The sequence below is a fragment of the Bufo bufo genome, chromosome 9 (genome assembly GCF_905171765.1).
Source record: "Bufo bufo chromosome 9, aBufBuf1.1, whole genome shotgun sequence".
Taxonomy (NCBI): domain Eukaryota; kingdom Metazoa; phylum Chordata; class Amphibia; order Anura; family Bufonidae; genus Bufo; species Bufo bufo.
Genome location: NC_053397.1, coordinates 155097598 through 155123992, shown reverse-complemented (window position 1 = coordinate 155123992; position 26395 = coordinate 155097598). Strand labels below are relative to the sequence as shown.

At 43.5% G+C, this 26395-nt stretch overlaps 1 protein-coding gene across 1 annotated transcript; it reads right to left on the bottom strand.

The window, feature by feature from the left end:
• Positions 1 to 1759: 1759 nt before the first annotated feature.
• Positions 1760 to 26395, bottom strand: PHF5A (PHD finger protein 5A). The gene is made up of 4 exons (XM_040408289.1): positions 26241 to 26395; positions 24000 to 24023; positions 22513 to 22679; positions 1760 to 1973 (listed from the first exon to the last, which is right to left on the bottom strand). The coding sequence occupies exons 1-4, from the start codon at positions 26290 to 26292 to the stop codon at positions 1884 to 1886; spliced, it is 333 nt and encodes a 110-aa protein (XP_040264223.1). The 5' UTR covers positions 26293 to 26395; the 3' UTR covers positions 1760 to 1883.

Below are 26395 nucleotides of genomic sequence, written 5' to 3'. Positions count from 1 at the left end.
CTCTGTAATGAGAAGGGGTGTGGTCTAATGACATCAACACCCTATATCAGGTGTGCATAATTATTAGGCAACTTCCTTTCCTTTGGCAAAATGGGTCAAAAGAAGGACTTGACAGGCTCAGAAAAGTCAAAAATAGTGAGATATCTTGCAGAGGGATGCAGCACTCTTAAAATTGCAAAGCTTCTGAAGCGTGATCATCGAACAATCAAGTGTTTCATTCAAAATAGTCAACAGGGTCGCAAGAAGCGTGTGGAAAAACCAAGGCGCAAAATAACTGCCCATGAACAGAGAAAAGTCAAGCGTGCAGCTGCCAAGATGCCACCAGTTTGGCCATATTTCAGAGCTGCAACATCACTGGAGTGCCCAAAAGCACAAGGTGTGCAATACTCAGAGACATGGCCAAGGTAAGAAAGGCTGAAAGACGACCACCACTGAACAAGACACACAAGCTGAAACGTCAAGACTGGGCCAAGAAATATCTCAAGACTGATTTTTCTAAGGTTTTATGGACTGATGAAATGAGAGCGAGTCTTGATGGGCCAGATGGATGGGCTCGTGGCTGGATTGGTAAAGGGCAGAGAGCTCCAGTCCGAATCAGACGCCAGCAAGGTGGAGGTGGAGTACTGGTTGGGCTGGTATCATCAAAGATGAGGTTGTGGGGCCTTTTCGGGTTGAGGATGGAGTCAAGCTCAACTCCCAGTCCTACTGCCAGTTTCTGGAAGACACCTTCTTCAAGCAGTGGTACTGGAAGAAGTCTGCATCCTTCAAGAAAAACATGATTTTCATGCAGGACAATGCTCCATCACACGCGTCCAAGTACTCTACAGCGTGGCTGGCAAGAAAGGGTATAAAAGAAGAAAATCTAATGACATGGCCTCCTTGTTCACCTGATCTGAACCCCATTGAGAACCTGTGGTCCATCATCAAATGTGAGATTTACAAGGAGGGAAAACAGTACACCTCTCTGAATAGTGTCTGGGAGGCTGTGGTTGCTGCTGCACGCAATGTTGATGGTGAACAGATCAAAACACTGACAGAATCCATGGATGGCAGGCTTTTGAGTGTCCTTGCAAAGAAAGGTGGCTATATTGGTCACTGATTTGTTTTTGAATGTCAGAAATGTATATTTGGGAATGTTGAGATGTTATATTGGTTTCACTGGTAAAAATAAATAATTGAAATGGGTATATATTTGTTTTTTGTTAAGTTGCCTAATAATTATGCACAGTAATAGTCACCTGCACACACAGATATCCCCCTAAAATAGCTAAAACTAAAAACAAACTAAAAACTACTTCCAAAAATATTCAGCTTTGATATTAATGAGTTTTTTGAGTTCATTGAGAACATGGTTGTTGTTCAATAATAAAATTAATCCTCCAAAATACAACTTGCCTAATAATTCTGCACTCCCTGTAAAACAGGTGTTCCTAATAATTCTTTAGGTGAGTGTATATACACACACATTTTTACCAGACTCTGCAGGATGCAAAAGCATAGTGTGCTACACGTTTGTATCTTTTTTTTTCCTCCCCAACATATACGTTAAATCGAAGGTAAAAATGTGATGTGAACTCATCTTTAGAGGCACGTGGTGACATATTTCCCTTAAAGGGGTACCTGATGAAGCCTGTACAGCAGCACAGAGGCTGTCAGGCTCCATTATCGGTAATGCAACTGAGAAAATTTAAGTGTTTTTGATAGATTTATGAATTTAAGACATGCTGATACATTGAGAACAAAAAAGAAAGATACAGTTGGCTGTAGAAACAGAATTTATTGATCTAATTATCCAAGAATTAAAAAAAAAAAAAAAAAATCATAAAAAATGTGTACAGTTTCTTCCAAGCACAACGAACGTCGTCCACAGTCCAGACTCTGAACTACCTCTTCTTAAAGCCATACTTCTTTCTCTCATAAAAAAGATCTGTTTTTGAACTGCCCAAATTTACAATTTTGGGGCAACCATCTCTCTGCAATAAACAAAACAAAACGTAAATGGTTAAAGTCAATCAAGAGTCAAGCAAATTAAAAATACACACTTTTCTTCCCCTATGGTGTCTGTTATTCCCCTGAAAATGTACAGTTGCTGTCACAATGACGGTTAACTCTGCTACATCCATATTAACAAATTGACAATGGAGTATTACTGCGTTACTAATATATAAAGCTAAGTGTATGTGTGTGTATATGTCTGCATTAGCCAATAGAAGCCTGGTCACATGACCCTTATCAGCAAATAGAAGCTTGCAGGCCTTTAGTCTCCACATACAGTTTTACACCAGGTTTCCATAACAACCCAGACATTTTTCTTCACCGCTGTAGGTCAGCTTTAAAGGGGCAGGGCGCTGTGGATGACACTGTTAAGGGAGCGGAGTGCTGTGGAGGTCACAGTTCAGGGGGCAGGCAGGTAGGATGGCCACCATCAAAAGATTGACTTAAAAACCTAGCCCCCTGGACCTGCTAAGCCCCCCCCCCCCCCAACCCAGTTAGCCCACGCCCCATGTTAAGGGGGCAGGGAATGGTGGAGGTCACAGTTAAGGGGACGTTCCGTTATGGAGGTCAGTATTAAGGGGCAGGGTGCTGTAGAGGTCACTGTTAAGGGGGTGCGGCTTATTGTGGAAATCACTTAACGAGACGGGGTACTGTGGAGGTCACTAATAAAGGGTCAGCCGCTGTGAAGGTCATTGTTAAAGAGGAGGGCGCAGTGGATGTTACTGTTAATGGGGCAAGCCGCCGTGGAGGTAACTGTTAAAGGGGCGGGGTACTGTAAATGGCACTGTTATAGCGGATGATGTCAATATCTTTTAACGACACACACAAACATTAAATTAAATATACCCCTGCGAAGCCGGGTCCTTCTGCTAGTATGGTATAAACTGTATCAAAGTGTATAGGGACATGTTCCACAGAGTAATGGTAAGACCCAGTGGCTGGTGTATTCACACATTTCCAGGAGGAATAACTACACATAAAAACAGACAAATCAAGAGACGATGGGTCCTCTTTAATGGAGTCTTCTGGTGCTGTACGCAAAAAAATAATTTAAAGTAACCCTCCAGTTCAATAATTTATCTTTTTACGATAACTGGGGAATGAACAGAACACTTACATGGTGTCTTCATTTTCATCTTTTTACTTGCAGATCCGTCAACCACCTGGCTCCTCTTCTGCCATCCAAGATGGCCACACCGCTTTTCCAACTGCCTGGTGTATACTATGCATTTGGTAGTTAACACTTCCTACTTGTCCAGCCCTGCTCATATGAACATTGCTGGCCAATCCAAGAGCAGGGCTGGACAAGTAGGAAGTGTCTTGAACTACTGATACACCATGTGCATCAGGTAGCCAGAGAAGTGGTGCGTCCATTACGGATGGCAGAAGAGGACCCTCACCGCTCAGCTGTTTGAGAAGGCACCAGTGCTTCTCCGAGTGCCGCTGCCTTCTCGCAGCTTACCAAACACAGTACCATACATTGTCAGATTTATTTTATTGTTCATTTGTTTCCTAAATGCAAAATTAAGCAGTTTTTTTTTTTGTCTTGATGAAATGCCCTACATTTTGCTTCTGAAGTGTGTGTGTGCGCGCACAAGTACTTCGTCTAGCTAATGGTGCTGCTGAATGTGACAGTCAGTCAAAGCATTATTCCTGTTTCAGATGGCTCTCTGATCTCCTCCACCTTTCTCTTGGTATTGGAGACATCAACAGCGAAGGGATGGAGGGTTGTACTCATCAAATCAGTGTGGTGGAAAGCATCCAAGCAGGCCAGCCAATGCAAAAACTTGAAGATTCTGTTCCATCTTATATGTACTTATGAGGAGGGAGAAGATGTTTCTGCATTGTGTACCAAGTATTATACAAAATCTAAAGGATAACACCTGAGGAGAACACTACTCATATGTTCTAATGCGACAATAGGATAATAATCACTTGTAATATAAGAATTTTTTATCCTTATTAGGACAAGGTATCACTTTAATTCATTTTCATATATATTATTTCCCCGATAAGTTGGGGTTAGACTTTTAATATGAATAAAGACCGCACATATTTACTTTATATATGGTATAACATCTACCTTTATCACATTCACTTGTCGCACTTCACTCTGTATGTGAGGACCACTTTAGTTGTGCACTGTGTCACTGAATGTTTTATATCTTTTCACTTTTTTAATATTTTTTTTTTAACATCTTTATGGTGCATTGCCCAATAGGATATATTAAAACCACAACACTGGATGGTTAGAATGAGTAAAATGTGCTTATTATGTTGATATAGAGAATATACAATGTTTTGTTTACTGGGCATACTTGTTCCTCCATAACATTTTAGGCATCTGGTCATCTTAACTATTTGTACTTCCTGATATGAGAGGTCTAAATAGAGCTTTAATATTAATAATGGGCAGTCATTTTATGCATTTTCCATTATAAAGATAGCAATGGGTGCTACCTGCGCTTGAGAAGCGGCGTAGCGTCACAACATCTTGTATGTCAGCGGTAGGGGACAGGGGAACTGCGCATTTCCTGTGTACGTCCTCCTGTGCCTCACTTCTGTCCTCGTGACCTTGTTAACATGTATAGTACAGACCAAAAGTTTGGACACACCTTCTCATTCAAAGAGTTTTCTTTATTTTCATGACTATGAAGGCATCAAAACTATGAATTAACACATGTGGAATTAGATACATAAAAAACAAGTGTGAAACAACTGAAAATATGTCATATTCTAGGTTCTTCAAAGTAGCCACCTTTTGCTTTGATTACTGCTTTGCACACTCTTGGCATTCTCTTGATGAGCTTCAAGAGGTAGTCCCCTGAAATGGTCTTCCAACAGTCTTGAAGGAGTTCCCAGAGATGCTTAGCACTTGTTGGCCCTTTTGCCTTCACTCTGCGGTCCAGCTCACCCCAAACCATCTCGATTGGGTTCAGGTCCGGTGACTGTGGAGGCCAGGTCATCTGGCGCAGCACCCCATCACTCTCCTTCATGGTCAAATAGCCCTTACTTTCAAAGTTTTTTCCAATTTTTCGGCTGACTGACTGACCTTCATTTCTTAAAGTAAAGATGGCCACTCGTTTTTCTTTACTTAGCTGCTTTTTTCTTGCCCTAATACAAATTCTAACAGTATATTCAGTAGAACTATCAGCTGTGTATCCACCTGACTTCTCCTCAACGCAACTGATGGTCCCAACCCCATTTAGAAGGCAAGAAATCCCACTTATTAAACCTGACAGGGCACACCTGTGAAGTGAAAACCATTTCAGGGGACTACCTCTTGAAGCTCATCAGGAGAATGCCAAGAGTGTGCAAAGCAGTAATCAAAGCAAAAGGTGGCTACTTTGAAGAACCTAGAATATGACATATTTTCAGTTGTTTCACACTTGTTTGTTATGTATATAATTCCACATGTGTTAATTCATAGTTTTGATGCCTTCAGTGTGAATCTACAATTTTCATAGTCATGAAAATAAAGAAAACTCTTTGAATGAGAAGGTGTGTCCAAACTTTTGGTCTGTACTGTGTGTGTCTCAAGAGCCATATTGTAAGTAGCATCTGTACTTTATTAATAAAGTTATTATAGTCTACTCTTATATAAGGCACCCGTATTGTGACATTACTCAGTACCTCCTGTAGAATCTGTGGGGCGAACCACGTACAGGGTCTGAAAGGGATCGGGCCACTCTGTGCCTATTATGTTGCAGCTTGGTCGTTAACGTACTATGGTATATTTTTTTTGCACTTTGCTGTAATCATATTTAGTTTTTGGTAGCACATTCTGTTAAAGTTTAAATTACCATGTAGCATATTTATACTGCATACACTTATCACCGAAACATAGCATTGGATATATTGTCTATTATGCTGTACATTGGTGCACTAGCTGTGAATATATGTACAGGTAATGTTTGATCCCATCTTGCATTGCGTTTATGTGATTTTGTAGGCTATGGATTACAGGGGGAATTTATCATTTCCCCCATGCCAGTCTTCTTGTCACTTTCCGAAAAGGTAGCTTGCTCAGGGCGGGGTCAGCGGGCCAAACACATTTATCTTCATTTGCGTCAGTTCTGTACCACAAATAAAGACAAAAAATGAGCTGCTGTAGATTTCATTTTGGCGCATGGACTGCCAGTGTGCGCCTCATCATAAATTAGACGCATACTCCGGCAGTGCTGGAAACTACAAAGCCTTTGAGTGATTAATATATTTAAGAGAATATATAGGTGCTACAGCTAACACAGGTGGTATGGAGGTGTAGCACACAGGCTGTGTACATGCGTAGAGAAAAAGCAGAGAACTGGAAAGCTCTGCATGAGGAGGGGAATCACACACTCATTACATGTGAGAAGATCTCTCAGCAGTTGTAGAGGAAGAAAGCAATTCAGGAATGAAGCTGTGCTGATACCTGAGAGCTAGTGAAGACAGCAGCATCCTTGACACATGAATGTATTTATGAGTGGGACTTGTTCACAAAATAAAAATCTGAAACTAAACGCAGGTTGCAAACGGAACAGAAGAAAAGGAGACTGCAGACAAACTTAAGAGTATTTTGGCTGAGAAAAGATATCCCCAGGGGAATGACTATTAGATCGTTGGGGTCCTACCACTGGGAACGAGCACCCTCACACCTCTCAGAGCCCCTAAAATGATTGTAGCAGTAGATCGGCTATGCAAACTGCAGCTCATCTCTACAGGAATTCGCTGTACTCATCTGTCTCCGGACCTCCCGTAGAGTGCGCATGCTTGATCTGCCACTCCTTTCATTTCAGGGGGATCCGAGGGGTAAGGAGTACCCGTTCTTGTGATAGCTGAGGGTTCCAGTGGTAGGACCCCCACAAATCTTATATTTAGATGGTATAGAGGATAACTTAACAAGCTGAATGCCTCTTTAACGCTTAGGATACCGGAGGTTTTTTCGTTTTCATTTTTCTTCCCTATATTCCTTGAGCCATAACTTTTTTTTCCGTTTACATACGGGTAGCTGCATGAGGGATTATTTTTTGCGGGACAAGTTATACTTTCTAATGCCACCATTTAATATGACATACAATGTAGTGGGAAAAAAAAAAATTCTAAATGGGGTGGAATTGGGAAAAAACGCAATTCCTCCACTGATTTACAGGTTTTGTTCCCACCTGACCTGTGCCCTTCATTCTCTGGGTCAGTACAATTACAACGAGAGATAGAGATTATATTAGAGATAGAGATAGAGATTATATTAGAGATAGAGATAGAGATTATATTAGAGATAGAGATAGAGATTATATTAGAGATAGAGATAGAGATTATATTAGAGATAGAGATAGAGATTATATTAGAGATAGAGATAGAGATTATATTAGAGATAGAGATAGAGATTATAATAGAGATAGAGATAGAGATTATATTAGAGATAGAGATAGAGATAGAGATTATATTAGAGATAGAGATAGAGATAGAGATTATATTAGAGATAGAGATAGAGATAGAGATTATATTAGAGATAGAGATAGAGATAGAGATTATATTAGAGATAGAGATAGAGATAGAGATTATATTAGAGATAGAGATAGAGATAGAGATTATATTAGAGATAGAGATAGAGATAGAGATTATATTAGAGATAGAGATAGAGATAGAGATTATATTAGAGATAGAGATAGAGATAGAGATTATATTAGAGATAGAGATAGAGATAGAGATTATATTAGAGATAGAGATAGAGATAGAGATTATATTAGAGATAGAGATAGAGATAGAGATTATATTAGAGATAGAGATAGAGATAGAGATTATATTAGAGATAGAGATAGAGATAGAGATTATATTAGAGATAGAGATAGAGATAGAGATTATATTAGAGATAGAGATAGAGATAGAGATTATATTAGAGATAGAGATAGAGATAGAGATTATATTAGAGATAGAGATAGAGATAGAGATTATATTAGAGATAGAGATAGAGATAGAGATTATATTAGAGATAGAGATAGAGATAGAGATTATATTAGAGATAGAGATAGAGATAGAGATTATATTAGAGATAGAGATAGAGATAGAGATTATATTAGAGATAGAGATAGAGATAGAGATTATATTAGAGATAGAGATAGAGATAGAGATTATATTAGAGATAGAGATAGAGATAGAGATTATATTAGAGATAGAGATAGAGATAGAGATTATATTAGAGATAGAGATAGAGATTATATTAGAGATAGAGATAGAGATAGAGATTATATTAGAGATAGAGATAGAGATAGAGATTATATTAGAGATAGAGATAGAGATAGAGATTATATTAGAGATAGAGATAGAGATAGAGATAGAGATAGAGATTATATTAGAGATAGAGATAGAGATAGAGATAGAGATAGAGATAGAGATAGAGATAGAGATAGAGATAGAGATAGAGATAGAGATAGAGATAGAGATAGAGATAGAGATAGAGATAGAGATAGAGATAGAGATAGAGATAGAGATAGAGATAGAGATAGAGATAGAGATAGAGATATATATATAGAGATATATATATATATATATATATATATATATCTAAATAAATAGTGTAAAAATAAGTTTAAACTTTGAGGGGAAAAATATACAATTTTGGAGTGTGTGACCTTTTGTTCACATTACTTTTTGGGGGAAAGAGAAGCGATGGAAAAAAATGGCAATTTGGCCATTTTGACTTTTTTTTCAATTATGTAATTCGCCATATTAGAAAAATATTTTTATATTTTTAATAGTACGGGCGTTTACGGTTGCGGTGATAACCATGATTTTTTTTTGTTATTTAAACTTTTATATATTTAACAGGTTTTTTTAATGATTTTTAAGCTCTTATTTGAGCCTACAAAATCAAATATATATTTTTTTTATTCTGAACAATCAAGGATTTTTTAGATCCAATAATTGTTCAGGATTGCTCATTTCTTATGTTGGCCCGCCACCTGCTGGCCAAAGACCGTAATTAGACTTACCGGTAATTCTGTTTCCTTGAGTCCACCATGACGGCTCTACTATGAGATTGACCCTTGACCTCTGTAGGGGCAGGAACACACAGAGTTTAAAAGGCCACCACCCACACTCACCCCCAGTGCTTTCCAAATTACCAAGTGGGTGTAGCCTTAACCTAGGCAAGTATATGAATATATACATTTTTTTTTTTTTTTTTTGAGTATTAATTCATACTCAACCCCTCCTTAAATCTCAGGGGGGGAAATCTGGGCCGACATGGTGGACTCAAGGAAACAGAATTACCGGTAAGTCTAATTACGGTCTTTCCATTTCGTCCACCATGACGGCTCTACTATGAGAACTACCAGATTATTAAACAGGGTGGGTAACTGCTTGTAGAACCTTCTGACCGAAGGTTAAATCCGCAGAAGCTGACACATTAATCCGGTAATGTTTGATAAAAGTACTTCTATTCGACCAGGTGGCTGCTTTACAAATCCTGTCAAGGGAGACACCTCCTCTTTCTGCCCATGAAGACGCCATAGCTCTTGTAGAGTGAGCTTTTATATTCGTGGGGCTATCTAGACCCGACTTCTGGTAGCAGCAAATAATAGTAGATCTGATCCATCATCCGATCGTGGCTTTGGATGCCTTTTTCCCCGTTTGGACCCCCATACTGAACGAAAAGGTTATCATCTTTCCTAAATTCTTTTGTTAAGTCCAGGTATTGTATGATGGTATCCCGGACGTCCAGGAGCTGGAACTGATCCTGTGATGGGTCGTCCTTGGGAAAAGATGGAAGGATGATCTCTTGGTCTCTGTGAAAGTCCGACACCACTTTTGGGAGAAAACCTGGATCTAAACGTAAAACTATTCTGTCCGGGAAGATCGTGAGGTATGATTCCCTGCAGGACAGCGCTTGGATTTCACCCAGACGTCTGGCTGAAGTGATTGCCACTAGGAAGGCTGCTTTTAAAGATAGGTGTTTGAGAGATATATCCTGCGTAGGAGAAAAAGGCGAATTTGTAAGGTTTTTTAGGACCAAGTTTAGATCCCATTGAGGCGTCCTAGGGGTTAGGGAAGGTCTCAATCTTGAGGCAGCTTTTATGAACCTCCTTATCCACCTGTGACTGGCCAGGTCCGTATCATAAGCCCCCAAAGCAGAGATCTGTACTTTGAGAGTACTTGGTCTAAGGCCCAGATCTAACCCTCGTTGGAGGAAGTCTAGCACTTTTTTAATATTGGGAGAAGAGTTTACGGGAGGAGTCTGGCCAAGCCAACTACAATATTTTTTCCATATCTTAAGATATATTGCAGAAGTAACTTCTTTCCTGCTGGACTTAAGGGTGTTTATGACTTTCTCTGATATCCCTCTGCTTTTTAGGATTTCGCGTTCAGGATCCAGACCGATAGTCTGAAAAGACCTGGATTCTGGTGAAGAATTGGACCCTGAGAGATAATGTCCTCCCGTGGGGGGGATTATCCAGGGTTCTTCCAGAGCCAGTTCTTTTAACACTGGGAACCAATTCCTTTTTGTCCAGTACGGGACAACCAGTATTACGGTTACTGGGTCCGATCTTATTTTCTGCAGCACCCTGGGTATTAATGGCCAAGGGGGGGAAGGCATAGGCTAGATCCCAAGACCACCTGACTGAAAATGCATCTGTCGCCCAAGGGTTGTCTCTTGGGTTTAGGGAACAAAAGGGATGGACCTTTGCGTTCTTTTTTGATGCAAACAGGTCTATCTTGGGGGTCCCCCACCTCCTGGTAATCTGCTCGAATACGATTGAGTTTAGGGCCCATTCCCCCGGATCTATGGTTACTCTGCTGAGAAAATCCGCCTGTATGTTTTCTGTACCCTTTAGATAGATAGCAGTGATGGATAGAACGTTCTTTTCCGCCCAGGAGAATATTTTTTCTGCCAATTCCTTTAAGCCTGATGATCGTGTGCCCCCCTGATGTTTCAGGTATGCTATGGCTGTTACGTTGTCCGAGAGGATTTTTAGGTGTTTTCCGGAGACCCTGTCCTGTGACACCTTCAGCACCTCCCAGATTGCCCTCAATTCTCTGTGATTTGAGGAACATTTTCTCATGGCGTCCGACCAAGTGCCCTGGTAATTTATCGAGCCTATTTTTGCTCCCCATCCTGTACCACTTGCATCCGTGTTTATTTGAATCTCCGGATCTTTTACCCAGGGTACACCCTTTTGCAGGTTTTCCTCTTTCATCCACCATTTTAAATCTGATTTTACCTGACTCGGGATGGGGATTTTTTTCTCTAGAGAGCACTGTCTCTTGTCCCAAATTTGCAGGATCCAAGATTGGAGAATCCTGGTGTGGGCCTGAGACCAAGACACCGCTGTTATGCAGGAGGTCATTGTGCCTAGGAGGCTCATGGCATTGCGAATGGAGCACTGGGATTGACTTCGGAATTTTTGTGTTTTTTCTATAAACGACGTAACTTTTTCCCCGAGGGAGGGATGTCACCTGGGAGACCGAGTCCAGTATTACCCCCAGAAATTTCATTTTGGTTGAGGGGATTAAACTTGATTTTTTCAGGTTTATTACCCACCCCAGGTCTGAAAACCTGTGCATCAGGTCTCTGGTAATGCTGGTTGTCTCCTGCTCCGAGGGTCCCAGGACCAGAAAGTCGTCCAAGTATGGGAAAATTTTTATCCCTTCTGCTCTCAGAGGGGATATCATTTCTACTACTAGTTTTGTGAATACCCTTGGAGCAGATGAGATTCCAAAGGGTAACACAGTGAACTGGAAGTGTCTTACAACTCCTGAGCTGTCCACTAGGGCAAACCTGAGGAATTTTTGCGATGATCTGTTTATGGGGATGTGATAGTACGCGTCTTTTAAATCTATGGATGTCATGAAGTCTCCTGTTCTGATCAGGGGAATGATGGATGTTACAGATTCCATCCTGAATTTCCTGTATGCGACCACTTTGTTTAATCCTTTTGGATTTATAATAGTGCGGAAGGTACCATCTGGTTTTTGTACCAGAAATAGACTGGAATAATAACCCCTTCCTCTTTCTGAACTTGGGACTTCTGTCACAACGCCTGAGTCTATAAGTTGCAGGATACCCTGCCAGATTTTTTCTATTATTTTTGGGCTGTGAGAGGTTATTTTGAACCTCTTTGGAGGGACTGAGGAAAATTCTATCCGGTAGCCATCCCGAATTATATTTAGAGCCCATGGATTTTTTGTAATGGACTCCCACTGGGACAGAAAATTCCGCAGTCTTCCCCCTACTCTGGCGTCATTGTTTATCTTTATTTTGGGGGTTAAGAAGGAAACCTCTGCCTTTTCCCCCCCCTTCTGGTAACTCCACCTACCCCCCTTTCCTTTGCCCCTATAGGGTATAGTTTGGGAGTTGGAGGAACGAAAGGGCTTCTTTTTGGTCTCTTCCGGGAACCCCTTTTTTTTGTCTGCAGCCTTTTCCAGGATAGAGTCTAATACGGGTCCAAAAACGTATTCCCCAGAAAACGCTATGGAGCATAGTTTTGCTTTTGATGCTCTATCCCCTCCCCAGGCTTTCATCCACAAAGCTCTCCTTGCGGAATTGGTGAGGGCCGCATCCTTAGCGGCGAACCTCACCGATTCCGCCGAGGCATCCGCCAAGAAGGCCGTGGCAGATTTGAGGAGTGGGATAGAGCTCAATATTTCCTCCCTAGGAGTCTTGTTTTTGATATGTTCTTCTAGTTCGTTAAGCCAAAAACACATAGATCTTGCGGCTATGTTGGTTTTGACCCCAAACATAGCTGTCTCCCAGGATTTCTTTAGGAGAGAGTCGGCTTTCCTTTCCATTGGGTCCTGTAGTTGTGAAGAGTCCTCAAATGGGAGGGAAGTCTTCTTAACTACTTTCGCCACTTGGATGTCAATTTTGGGGGTCTCGTTAAATAATTTGACGTCCGCTGGATCAAACAACAACCGGTTTCTGAATTCCCGAGATACCCCTAGTCTCCTCTCGGGGTCAGTCCACTCGTCTAAGATCATGTCCTTTAAATTTTCATTCATTGGGAAAACTTTTAACTTTTTTGCTCTGAGTCCCCCGAACATCTCGTCTAAGACGGACCTTGGTTTTTTCACCTCCTCAATCCCCATGGTTGCTCTGACAGCTCCCAATAGCTCCTCCATATCCTCGGAAGAAAATAAATATTTTTTATTATCTTCCATTATCTCCCCCTCTGATAGAACGTCAAAGTCCACATTCTGTCCAGAGGTGGAGGCCCCCTCGTCCATAATCTCCGAAACAGAGGAGGATGGGGCGGATAATCTAGGTTTTTTTGCAGCAGGAGGTGTAGACGGGGCTGATCTGAGGGAGGCCAAAGAGGACTTAATTTCGTTCTGAATAAGCGTTTTGACCTCGGACAAAATTGACGGCTGCTCCTCTTTTATAAGGTCTTTTATGCAGCTCTGGCAGAGCTTCTTTTTATAATTCTCGGGAAGCTTCTTATTACAAGTTGCACATCTTTGAACTTTAGACCTTGTTCTGGGCTCTTTAACTCCCTATGAAAGAGAGGAGCAGCCAGGTATCAATAGACAAAACAGCAAGTAAGTCAAAAAAAGATACATCATTTTGTCTTTCCTCACAGGGGAACTCACTGTTGGAGTAGCCGAGGGAGTTTCAGAGTCCATCTGGGCTGTAGAGGCGTCCGGGGCTTCAGGAGCAGACATTAGTGCTGTATGCGCCAGGAGGAAGATCGGTGCCACTGGCTGTTTGAATCTGCCGCCACGAGTAGTCAGTCCGGCGTCTGACGTCACCGCCGTGCGGCCGATCTAAGCCCCGCCCCTTCCGGTCTAAGCTCCGCCCCTTTCGCCTCCATCCGCCGGGAGCAGAGAGTAATGCTGAGGCTTCCTGTCGGCGTTCAGCATGCTGCTTCCCTGCGGTCAGCTTCCTCAACATAGGGAAGGGGGACCGCACTGTGGGGAGGGATACAGGCTCCTGGTACAGAAGCGAGATCGGCTCCATATGAATCCCCTGCCCAGCTTTGGACCAGACCGTAGGAGGGCAGGGGACGAGGACGGAATCCTCAGGTATTTTATAAAATAATAAACTTTTTCTTCACCTCCACCAGGAGGGCTCTCTGTGTGGTTGACCCCGTAGGGACAGGAAACACTGAGGGTGAGTGTGGGTGGTGGCCTTTTAAACTCTGTGTGTTCCTGCCCCTACAGAGGTCAAGGGTCAATCTCATAGTAGAGCCGTCATGGTGGACGAAATGGAAAATAAGAATTGCAGCTTCATCCTCATTGGCCGCAGAGGATACCACTATTCTGGGTTTTTCACCCTTTAGATGCCATGATCTCACCTAAACATGGCATCTAAAAGGCTTGAATGACCTCGATCGGCATTATTGCTGATCATTAGCTGCGGGTCTTGAAACAGCAGAGACCTGACGGCCGTGATGCCCATTGCACGTGCGCCATGTTTGCCCATCACTCTAGCGCCGTAGCTGGTAGCGAAGGGGTTAAGACTGAGTTCAAATTACAACATTAAACAAAAACGTATCCACCACAGTCTGCTAAAAAACAGACACAAATGCAGAGACTACCATGCTTTTATGTCCAGTAAAAAAAAAAGGGGATATGTTTGAGTACTGTTTTCAGGTATTCAGACGTATTACCCCAAAGGAAAGCTCTGTGGAGGGCTAAAACACAACGCGAATCCAGCCTCAAAGTAAATGATCTGCTTAGCAGATGATAGAAATGTGATGTGACCGCAGCATTGGTGCAAATTTTTCTACGTTAAAGATGTCCATAGCCTTTTTCTACATACATAGTCGAGTCACATTATTCTGACCACTTCGGCAGCAAGTAGCTCATGAAGGAAAGTGTTGTGAGTTGGCTTAGTGTGCGATAGGCTGTATGCAAATTATCCATCGTTGTCACCATGGGTAAAAGTGATGAATATTGGCTTTCAGGCCAAGGGTGGCAGTATTTCTGAAACTGCTCAGTTTGTGAACTGTTCTCGTGCTGCTGTAGTCAAAGTGTATGGTGAGTGGACAAATGACACCATTGTGAATAAGCGAAGGGGAAACTGCAGAGCACCATGTACCATTGATGTGAGAGGTGAATGTCGGCTATGAACGTTCATGAGGACTCCGAAACACTACAGTGGAGCAGCTCACTGCCAAAATGAACCCGGAGACTACCGGTAGCAAACTCTACTGCATGAGGCTCCAAAGCAGACAGATGGTCACTGCACCTGTGCCAATGAAGTTGCATCGGCAGAAAAGGCTTCGCTCTGTGGATCCTCCTCCACACACCCTCCAGTAGCTGTGGGATGCACTGCAGTCAGCATACCTGTGACAACCTGCTTATTGAGTCACTCCCAGCCCATCTAGTTGCTGTGTGCTGCACACGGCGGTTACTTTAACATAGTAAGGCCTCATGCACACGACCGTTGTGTGCATCCGTGGCCGTTGTTCCGTTTTCCATGATTTTCTGCGGACCCATTGACTGTCAATGGGTCCGTTGAAAACTCGGAAAATGCACCGTTGTTCATCAGCGGCCGTGATCCGGGTTTCCTGTCCGTCAAAAAAATATGACCTGTCCTATTTTTTTGACGGACAACGGTTCACGGACCCATTCAAGTCAATGGGTCCGTGAAAGAACACGGATGCACACAAGATTGGCATCCACGTCCGTGATCCATAGGTTACTTTCATACAGACGGATCCGAAGATCCGTCTGCATAAAAGCTTTTTCAGAGCGGAGTTTTCACTTAGTGAAAACTCATATCCGACAGTATATTCTAACACAGAGGCGTTCCCATAGTGATGGGGACGCTTCTAGTTGGAATATACTACGAACTGTGTACATGACTGCCCCCTGTTGCCTGGCAGCACCCGATCTCTTACAGGGGGCTGTGATCCGCAAAATTAACCCCTCAGGTGCTGCACCTAAAGGGTTAATTGTGAATATCATAGCCCCCTACAAGAGATCAGGGGCTGCCAGGCAGTAGGGGGCAGACCCCCCTCCCTTCCCAGTTTTAATTTCATTGGTGGCACAGTGTGCAGGCCCCCCCTCCCTCCCTCTATTGTATTATTTTCATTGGTGGCCAGTGTGCGGCCCCCCTCCCTCCCTCTATTGTATTATTTTCATTGGTGGCACAGTGTGCGGGCCCCCCTCCCTCCCTCTATTGTATTATTTTCATTGGTAGCACAGTGTGCGGCCTCCCCTCTCCCTCCCTCTAGGAAAGTGAGGTAGCTAGCTGGGTAAAAGTTAGAAAGCGGGGTAGAGGGAAGAGTGCCAGGGAGGCTAGCCCTGATCTGACACACCCCAACAAGTTTGCACGTTTGGCAGATGAGGGGGATGTCAGTCCGGGGACGGCACTGCTGCAGCCAGACACTTCCTCTGCCAGTCAGGGGAATGTCAGCTCCAGTAAGCAGGGAACCAGGAGAGCAGGGCAGGCCAGACAGGTGCTGGTAGTGGGAGACTCCATTATTAGGGGAACAGATAGGGAAATCTGTCACAAAGACCGTGATCGCCGAACAGTGTGCTGTCTTCCTGGCGCTAGAGTTCGACACATCGCGGATCGGGTTGACAGATTACTGGGAGGGGCTGGAGATGATCCAGCGGTCATGGTCCATATCGGAACCAATGACAAAGTTAGAGGTAGGTGGAGAGTCCTTAAAAATGATTTCAGGGATTTAGGTCAAAAGCTGAGGGCAAGGACCTCAAAGGTAGTATTTTCCGAAATACTGCCTGTACCACGAGCCACACAAGAAAGGCAATGGGAGATTAGGGAGATTAACAAGTGGCTCAAAAACTGGTGTAGGAAGGAGGGGTTTGGGTTCCTGGAGAACTGGGCCGATTTTTCTATCGGCTACAGGCTCTATCGTAGGGACGGGCTGCACCTCAATGGGGAAGGGGCAGCTGTGCTGGGGAGAAAGATGGCTAGAAGGTTGGAGGAGTGTTTAAACTAGGGACTGGGGGGGAGGGTAATTACGTTATAGGAGGGGAAGATAGTGCAGATAGAGACCGGGGGCAAGGTAATAAGAATAGGGGAGGAATGGAAGGAGGGACTAGAACAGTACAGAAGGAAAGGTGTAGGGTAAAAAATATACATAAACCTCTCAAATGTATGTATACTAATGCCAGAAGCCTGACTAATAAAACTGGTGAACTGGAATTAGTGATGTGTGAGGAGGACTATGACATAGTGGGAATAACTGAGACATGGCTGGATGAAAGCTATGACTGGGCAGTTAATGTACAAGGTTACAGTCTGTTTAGAAAGGATCGTCAAAACCGGAGAGGGGGAGGGGTCTGCCTTTATATAAAGTCCTGTCTAAAGCCCACAGTCCGAGAAAATATAAGTGAGGGACATGAACATGTGGAGTCACTGTGGGTAGAGATACATGGAGCTAAAAACAACAATAAATTACTAATAGGAGTTTACTATAAACCACCGAATATACCAGAGTCCACAGAAAATCTACTACTAAACGAGATAGACGAGGCGGCAAATCATAATGAGGTGGTTATTATGGGGGACTTCAACTACCCAGATATAGACTGGGAAACTGAAACTTGTATATCTCATAAAGGAAACAGGTTCGTGGCAATAACCAAAGACAATTACCTCTCCCAACTGGTTCAGGACCCGACTAGAGGGACGGCCATACTGGACTTAATATTAACCAATAGACCTGACAGAACAACAGACGTGCAGGTTGGGGGACACCTGGGAAATAGTGACCATAAAGTAATAACCTTCCAATTATCATTCAAAAGAGCGTTTCTACAGGGAGGAACAAAAATACCAAACTTCAAAAAAGCTAAATTTAGCCAACTAAGAGAGGCCATAGGCCAAACTAACTGGGACAAAGTCCTCACAAATACAGACACAAAATGGGATATCTTTAAAAACATCCTAAAAACTCATTGTGAGAGGTACATACCGTATGGTAATAAAAGGTTAAGGAACAAAAAGAAACCAATGTGGATAAATAGAACTGTAAAGAAAGCAATAAATGACAAAAAGAAAGCATATAAAACACTAAAACAGGAGGGTAGCACGGAAGCACTGAAAAACTATAAGGAAAAAAATAGAACATGTAAAAAACAAATAAAAGCGGCCAAACTAGAGACCGAGAGATTAATTGCCAAAGAGAGTAAAACTAACCCTAAAATGTTCTTCAATTATATAAATGTTAAAAAGTATAAATCTGAAGGTGTTGGCCCTTTAAAGAGTAATGAGGGGGGAGTCGCAGAGAGCGACGAGGAGAAAGCAAAGCTGTTAAATATTTTTTTCTCCAATGTATTCACTGAGGAAAATAAACTGTCAGATGACATGCAGAATGTAAAAATAAATTCCCCATTAAAAGTGTCCTGTCTGACCCAGGAAGAAGTACATCAGCGACTTAAAAAGATTAAAATAGACAAATCGCCAGGACCGGATGACATACACCCCCGTATCCTAAAGGAATTAAGTAATGTCATAGCCAGACCCTTATTTCTGATATTTGCAGACTCTATACTGACAGGGAATGTCCCACAGGATTGGCGCGTGGCATATGTGGTGCCAATATTCAAAAAGGGGCCAAAAACAGAGCCTGGAAACTATAGGCCGGTAAGTTTAACATCTGTTGTGGGTAAACTGTTTGAAGGTTTTCTGAGAGATGCTATCTTAGAGCATCTCAACGGAAATAAGCAAATAACGCCATATCAGCATGGCTTCGTGAGGGATCGGTCATGTCAGACTAATTTAATCCGTTTCTATGAGGAGGTAAGTTCGAGACTTGACAGCGGCGAATCAATGGATGTCGTATATCTGGACTTCTCCAAAGCATTTGACACTGTACCACATAAAAGGTTAGTATATAAAATGAGAATGCTCGGACTGGGAGAAAACATCTGTATGTGGGTAACTAACTGGCTCAATGATAGAAAACAGAGGGTGGTTATTAACGGTACACACTCAGATTGGGTCACTGTCACTAGTGGAGTACCTCAGGGGTCAGTCTTGGGCCCTATTCTCTTCAATATATTTATTAATGATCTTGTAGAAGGCTTGCATAGTAAAGTATCAATTTTCGCAGATGACACTAAACTGTGTAAAGTAATTAACACTGAAGAGGACAGTATACTACTACAGAGGGATCTGGATAGATTGGAGGCTTGGGCAGATACGTGGCAGATGAGGTTTAACACTGATAAATGTAAAGTTATGCACATGGGAAGGAAAAATGCAAGTCACCCGTACATACTAAATGGTAAAACACTCGGTAACACTGACATGGAAAAGGATCTAGGAATTTTAATAAACAGCAAACTAAGCAGCAAAAACCAGTGTCAGGCAGCTGCTGCCAAGGCCAACAAGATAATGGGTTGCATCAGAAGGGGCATAGATTCCCGTGATAGGAACATAGTCCTACCACTTTACAAATCGCTAGTCAGACCACACATGGAGTACTGTGTACAGTTCTGGGCTCCTGTAAACAAGGCAGACATAGCAGAGCTAGAGAGGGTTCAGAGGAGGGCAACTAAAGTAATAACTGGAATGGGGCAACTACAGTACCCTGAAAGATTATCAAAATTAGGGTTATTCACTTTAGAAAAAAGACGACTGAGGGGAGATCTAATTAATATGTATAAATATATCAGGGGTCAGTACAGAGATCTATCCCATCAGCTATTTATCCCCAGGACTGTGACTGTGACGAGGGGACATCCCCTGCGTCTGGAGGAAAGAAGGTTTGTACACAAACATAGAAGAGGATTCTTTACGGTAAGAGCAGTGAGACTATGGAACTCTCTGCCTGAGGAGGTGGTGATGGTGAGTACAATAAAGGAATTCAAGAGGGGCCTGGACGTATTTCTGGAGCTTAATAATATTACAGGCTATAGCTACTAGAGAGGGGTCGTTGATCCAGGGAGTTATTCTGATTGCCTGATTGGAGTCGGGAAGGAATTTTTTATTCCCCTAAAGTGGAGAAAATTGGATTCTACCTCACAGGGTTTTTGGCCTTCCTCTGGATCAACTTGCAGGATAACAGGCCGAACTGGATGGACAAATGTCTTTTTTCGGCCTTATGTACTATGTTACTATGTTACTATTGTATTATTTTCATTGGTGGCACAGTGTGCGGCCTCCCCTCTCCCTCCCTCTATTGTATTATTTTCATTGGTGGCACAGTGTGCGGCCTCCCCTCTCCCTCCCTCTATTGTATTATTTTCATTGGTGGCACAGTGTGCGGCCTCCCCTCTCCCTCTATTGTATTATTTTCATTGGTGGCACAGTGTGCGGCCTCCCCTCTCCCTCCCTCTATTGTATTATTTTCATTGGTGGCACAGTGTGCGGCCTCCCCTCTCCCTCCCTCTATTGTATTATTTTCATTGGTGGCCAGTGTGCGGCCCCCCTCCCTCCCTCTATTGTATTATTTTCATTGGTGGCACAGTGTGCGGCCCCCCTCCCTCCCTCTATTGTATTATTTTCATTGGTAGCACAGTGTGCGGCCTCCCCTCTCCCTCCCTCTATTGTATTATTTTCATTGGTGGCACAGTGTGCGGCCTCCCCTCTCCCTCCCTCTATTGTATTATTTTCATTGGTGGCACAGTGTGCGGCCTCCCCTCTCCCTCCATTGTATTATTTTCATTGGTGGCACAGTGTGCGGCCTCCCCTCTCCCTCCCTCTATTGTATTATTTTCATTGGTGGCACAGTGTGCGGCCTCCCCTCTCCCTCCCTCTATTGTATTATTTTCATTGGTGGCACAGTGTGCGGCCTCCCCTCTCCCTCCCTCTATTGTATTATTTTCATTGGTGGCACAGTGTGCGGCCTCCCCTCTCCCTCCCTCTATTGTATTATTTTCATTGGTGGCACAGTGTGCGGCCTCCCCTCTCCCTCCCTCTATTGTATTATTTTCATTGGTGGCACAGTGTGCGGCCTCCCCTCTCCCCCCCCGATCATTGGTGGCAGCGGAGAGTTCCGATCCGAGTCCCAGTTTAATCGCTGGGGCTCCGATCGGTAACCATGGCAACCAAAACGCTACTGCAGTCCTGGTTGCCATGGTTACTTAGCAATATTAGAAGCATCATACTTACCTGCTGCGCTGTCTGTGACCGGCCGGGAGCTCCTCCTACTGGTAAGTGACAGATCATTAAGCAATGCGCCGCACAGACCTGTCACTTACCAGTAGGAGGAGCTCCCGGCCGGTCACAGACAGCGCAGCAGGTAAGTATGATGCTTCTAATATTGCTAAGTAACCATGGCAACCAGGACTGCAGTAGCGTCCTGGTTGCCAAAATGCCATGGTTACCGATCGGAGCCCCAGCGATTAAACTGGGACTCGGATCGGAACTCTCCGCTGCCACCAATGATCAGGGGGGAAAGAGGGGAGGCCGCACACTGTGCCACCAATGAAAATAATACAATAGAGGGAGGAAGGGGGGGCGCACACTGGCCACCAATGAAATTAATACAATAGAGGGAGGGGGGGGGGGGTCTGCCCCTCCTGCCTGGCAGCACCCTGATCTCTTACAGGGGACTATGATACGCACAATTAACCCTTTAGGTGCGGCAGCTGAGGGGTTAATTGTGCGGATCACAGCCCCCTGTAAGAGATCGGGTGCTGCCAGGCAGCAGTCATGTACACAGTTCTTAGTATAGTCTAACTTGAAGCGTCCCCATCCCCATGGGAACGCCTCTGTGTTAGAATATACTGTCGGATCTGAGTTTCACGATCTAACTCATATCTGACAGTATATTCTAACAGAGGCGTTCCCATGGTGATGGGGACGCTTCAAGTTAAAATATACCATCGGATTGGAGAAAACTCAGATCCGATGGTATAATAGGGACTCCTGACTTTACATTGAAAGTCAATGGGGGACGGATCCGTTTGCAATTGCACCATATTGTGCCAACGTCATACGGATCAGTCCCCATTGACTTGCATTGTAAGTCAGGACGGATCCGTTTGGGTCCGCGCGGACACCAAAACGACTTTTTTTTCATGTCCGTGGATCCTCCAAAAATCAAGGAAGACCCACGGAAGAAAAAACGGTGACGGATCACGGACCTACGGACCCCGTTTTTGCGGACCTTAAAAAAAAAAAAAAAAAAAAAAAAAACGGTTGTGTGCATGAGGCCTTACATAGTACATAAGGCCGAAAAAAGACATTTGTCCATCCAGTTCGGCCTGTTATCCTGCAAGTTATCCTGTAAACCTCTCACCTTGGATAATGTGACGTGTGTGTGTGTATAATATATATATATATATATATATATATATATATATTTATTTATTACACACACACACACACACACACACACACACAGGGTAGGAAGGTTGAAAAATTCATACATATAAACAGTTTGCATGATAGTTAGGCCTGATTCAGACGTCAGTAATTTATCAGTCTGTGCTCTATCTGGATTGTACCCACATAGAGCACAGACCCATTAATTTTTTTGGAACGAATCATTGGCTCATGCTAAGAAACCCAGAATCTGCATCCATTCTGGTCCATTTTCTGTACAAAAATCATTCAAGTGAATTGGTCTGAAAAATTTTTAAAAATAAAAAAAATATATATATTACTGTGCTCACATCTTTCTCTTGAATGGTGCACTCCTTGCAATAGTAAGCATCAGACACTCCAGGGCCTCCACAGATGACACAACGACCTTGGTAAGAGCCATAGTTACACTCATCACAGATCCGAACCAGTGTACAAGGGCGCACATAAGAATCACAAATGACACACTTTCCGTCACCTACAAAATAAACAATGTTTTTTTGTTAGCGAATGCAACCAATAATGCTACAAGGTAATTTATATAAAACATTAACAAAACAATGATACAGCAGGTTCAGCTGACTTTTACACCAGTGGTGGGCCAGCTGACCAACAAATGACTATGGATCAGGACTAAAGGTAACCTTAGACAAATATTTTCTCCATAAGCAGAGATGCAGATATTTGCCACGATAATAGGAACCGTAATATATCTGCAGTGCTCTGCATGAATTTCTTGAATAATAGTGAAGTAACTAATAAAACTAACATTTACCACTTACAACCAAGAAAACTGGTTGATCGCTAGTGTCAGTCAGCGAAAAATCTCAAAATCTGGTGGGAGAAACCCTTTAAAGGGGTTCTGCAGTTTGTTTTAACTGATGATCTATCCTCTGGATAGATCATCAGCATCTGACCGGCGGGGGGTCCGACACCCGGGACACCCGCCAATCAGCTGTTTGAGAAGGCAGCGGCACTCCAGCAGCACCGTGGCCTTCTCACTCTTTACCGCAGGCCCAGTGACGTCACGACTAGTATCAACTGGCCTGGGAGTGGCCAGTTAATACTAGTCGTGACGTCACTGGGCCAGTGGTAAACAGTGAGAAGGTGATCGGCGGTGGTCCCGTGTGTTGGACCCCCGCCGGTCAGATGCTGATGATCTATAGATCATCAGTTAAAACAAACTGTAGAACCCCTTTAAGGCTTCTGGCTATTACGCTAAGGTACCAGTTTCCCCGATCTCAGACGGGAGAGCTGTTACGGGAGCAGGAGTGCGCGGCTCCCGCACCACTCAGATGCCGTGGTCACATATGACCACAGCATCTGAGTGGTTAAATGTATGCAATCAGCCTTATGACTGATCTAATACATCCGCCGTGGATCTCTGCTGCTTGAAACCGCATAAACCTGGCTGCTATGGCGCCCGCTGCGCGGACGAGATCTTTATAGTGCCAACTATATATGGTATTACAGTACTTTTATACTCATGACCTATCAATATCTGATCTGTGGCGGTTGATACCCCGACGAACAGCTGTTCTGCAGTAGTTCCAGCGTCAAAATTACACAGTTCTACCCTTCATGTAATGAAGTAATTCTTACATTGAAGTTAATGGGAGCAGCGCTGCAATCACCAGTTTTGTCCACTACACATATGATGGCGCTGGAGCTAATGCAGAACAACTGATCAGATCAGATACAGACGGCCCATCCTGAGGATAGGGCATCAGTATAAATAGTACTGATCAACCGGGTCACATTTTTTGATTACATAAATTATTATGTTTAAAATACTTACATTTTTCGCACAGTCTGCCTATAGCTGAAATTTTCGGAAAAAAAAAAAAGAGAACAGATTATTAAACTGGATTAACAATAACAGTGATCTTTAACACAGTCATCTTTAAATGGGTTGTCAGTCAAACACTCAGTCAGCTGTAAATGTGATAAAATAATAAAAAGGGATATTTACCACCTTTCTCCCCTGCCGCTTATTATGTGCCACTGCCCCCATCTTCGTGGCTGAAGCTGTGACATTCCGTGCTCTCCACATCACCTCTGCAGTGATGTCCCATACATTGCTGAAGCCAGAGTTTGGCTGCAGAGTAACCTGTGTGCACATAATGTCACTGCTGCAGCCAGGAAGATGACAGAGGTGCAGGAAAGGAGAGCAGTGCAGGAAGCTGCAGGGGAGAAAAGAGGTAAGTATCATTTATTTTGATATTTTATCATATTTACAGCTGCCTGAGGTTTTATTTAACCCCAATAACCCGTTTAAAGAGAACCTGGCAGCTCAAAATGCAGTGCAATCTGCAGGCAGCAAATTATAGCGCAGGAGGAGCTGAGCACATTGATATATAGTTTAGTGGGGAAAGATTCAGGAAAACTTGTGATTTATACGTTTAAATCTCAGCTTTTTCTGACTCCACTTAGACACAGGGGAGGTGTTATCAGTGACTGTTAGCATTCCCTGTGTAAGGCCTCAGTCACATATCATGAGCACATCTGTGACAAGATGGCCATCACTTTATCGGTGAACAAGTCCGTGAAAGATCCGTGTTTATTTCGTGTGTCATCAATATTCCGTGGACGATGTTAGGCTGAAAATTAATTTCCAGAACAACTCCAACCAAAGGTCCGTGTAAACCACTGACAGAACGTGCCATCTGTGTTTTGTCAGTGGTTTTCACAGACCCATAGACTTCAATGGCCGTGTTTAGACCACATCATGGACCAAACTAGTGCATGGTTTTTCCGCTCACAGATGTGTGAACAAACATTAACATCTGTCTGAACACAGACCGCACACATCCGTGATTCACTGATGTGTGAATAAGGCCTAAGTGTGTATACAGATGTAGCGGTCACAGCTGGTTATATAAAGTTATCACTTATCCACAGCTCCTCCAGCTCTATAACGTGCTGACTGCACTACATTCTGTGGGGACAGGTTCCCTTTAAAGGGGTTGTGCGGTGCCACCATATTGATGACCTATCCACGCATCTTCACCTGAATAGGACGAGCCGTTGTAATTACACGGTCACCTTTACAAAGAAGACGGCGCAGGTACGTTGTAGAGGAAGCAGCGCTCACATGAGTACCACTACCGATCGACGGTGTGCCGAGCAATCTGATATTATTGACCTATCCTGAGGATGGCTCATCAATATCGTAGCACTGCATAACCTCCAACGTTAAATGTATAAATGACAAGTTTTGCTGAGCGTGGACAATGGCCGTGGTGCTCACAGAAGCAGCGCTGCCTTCTCAAACAGTTGATCAGTGGGGGTCCCAGGTGTCGGACCCCACCGATCAGAGGACAGGTCATCAGTATTTAAGTCTCGGAATACTAATCATTAAAAAGTCAGCAAAAACAACAAATTCATCTCGCCGTACAGAATAGGCCCAAAATACATATATACAGAACAGTAAATGTACAAGGCAAACAAGAACTGGGGGGGGAGACCTGTAATGTTGCTCAACCACGGTGACCACATTACCTGGCCGCCTAGCTACCGATGCTTGTGCTTTTTGCTGGTCTTTGAGCCCTCTGTTCCCAAGCAAACTATGCCAGTAGTTTTTATTCATGATATGCTATTCAGGCCATGCATTCGGAGGGTTCTGCCACACGTCATAGGTGTGCCACATTTTGGTTTTGGGGAAAAAAAATTAAAATGAACAAAAAAAAAAGTTTTTATCAACACACCTGTGTTTATGCAGCATTTTCTTCCAAAAAACACTGTAAATGCAGGTTTGTTGATGCAAAAACCATGTGCGTTTATTGGTTGAGGGTTTTTTGCGGTATCCAAAGCACAGCCCAGCCGATGAGCTCACTGGCCCACTATAATACAGAAACATGAGGCTGCCATGGGGTCACTGAGCAGCACAGGGTACAGAGTGGCAGGACGGGGCTTACAGGATGCCCACGTCCCTGCTAATACATGAGAACTGGCGCGCCATGTCTGCTACCACTGAAAGCAGCGTGACCCGGACTAATCCAGCCCTCCCAGTGCTTAGTCTGGATTGACGGCATCTTACCCACTCCGGCCTGCTTCCTGCAGAAAATGAGATCAGGGTGATGTTTCGCCATTCTCCCCTCTTCCCCAGGCCGGAATCACCACTGAAACACGCCGGTCTGCGTCTCTAGCCTCGTTCTCACACGCACAGTTCCCGCACCTGATTGGCTGCCATTT

What these genes read in the sequence shown, in the direction of transcription:
- PHF5A (XM_040408289.1), bottom strand. Translation starts at nt 26,292, where the DNA reads ATGGCGAAACATCACCCTGATCTCATTTTCTGCAGGAAGCAGGCCGGA. An exon ending in CAGGAAGCAGGCCGGAGTGG is followed by an intron (nt 24,024 to 26,240) that starts GTAAGATGCCGT and finishes CGAAAATTTCAG; the next exon opens with CTATAGGCAGACTGTGCGAA. An exon ending in AGGCAGACTGTGCGAAAAAT is followed by an intron (nt 22,680 to 23,999) that starts GTAAGTATTTTA and finishes TTTATTTTGTAG; the next exon opens with GTGACGGAAAGTGTGTCATT.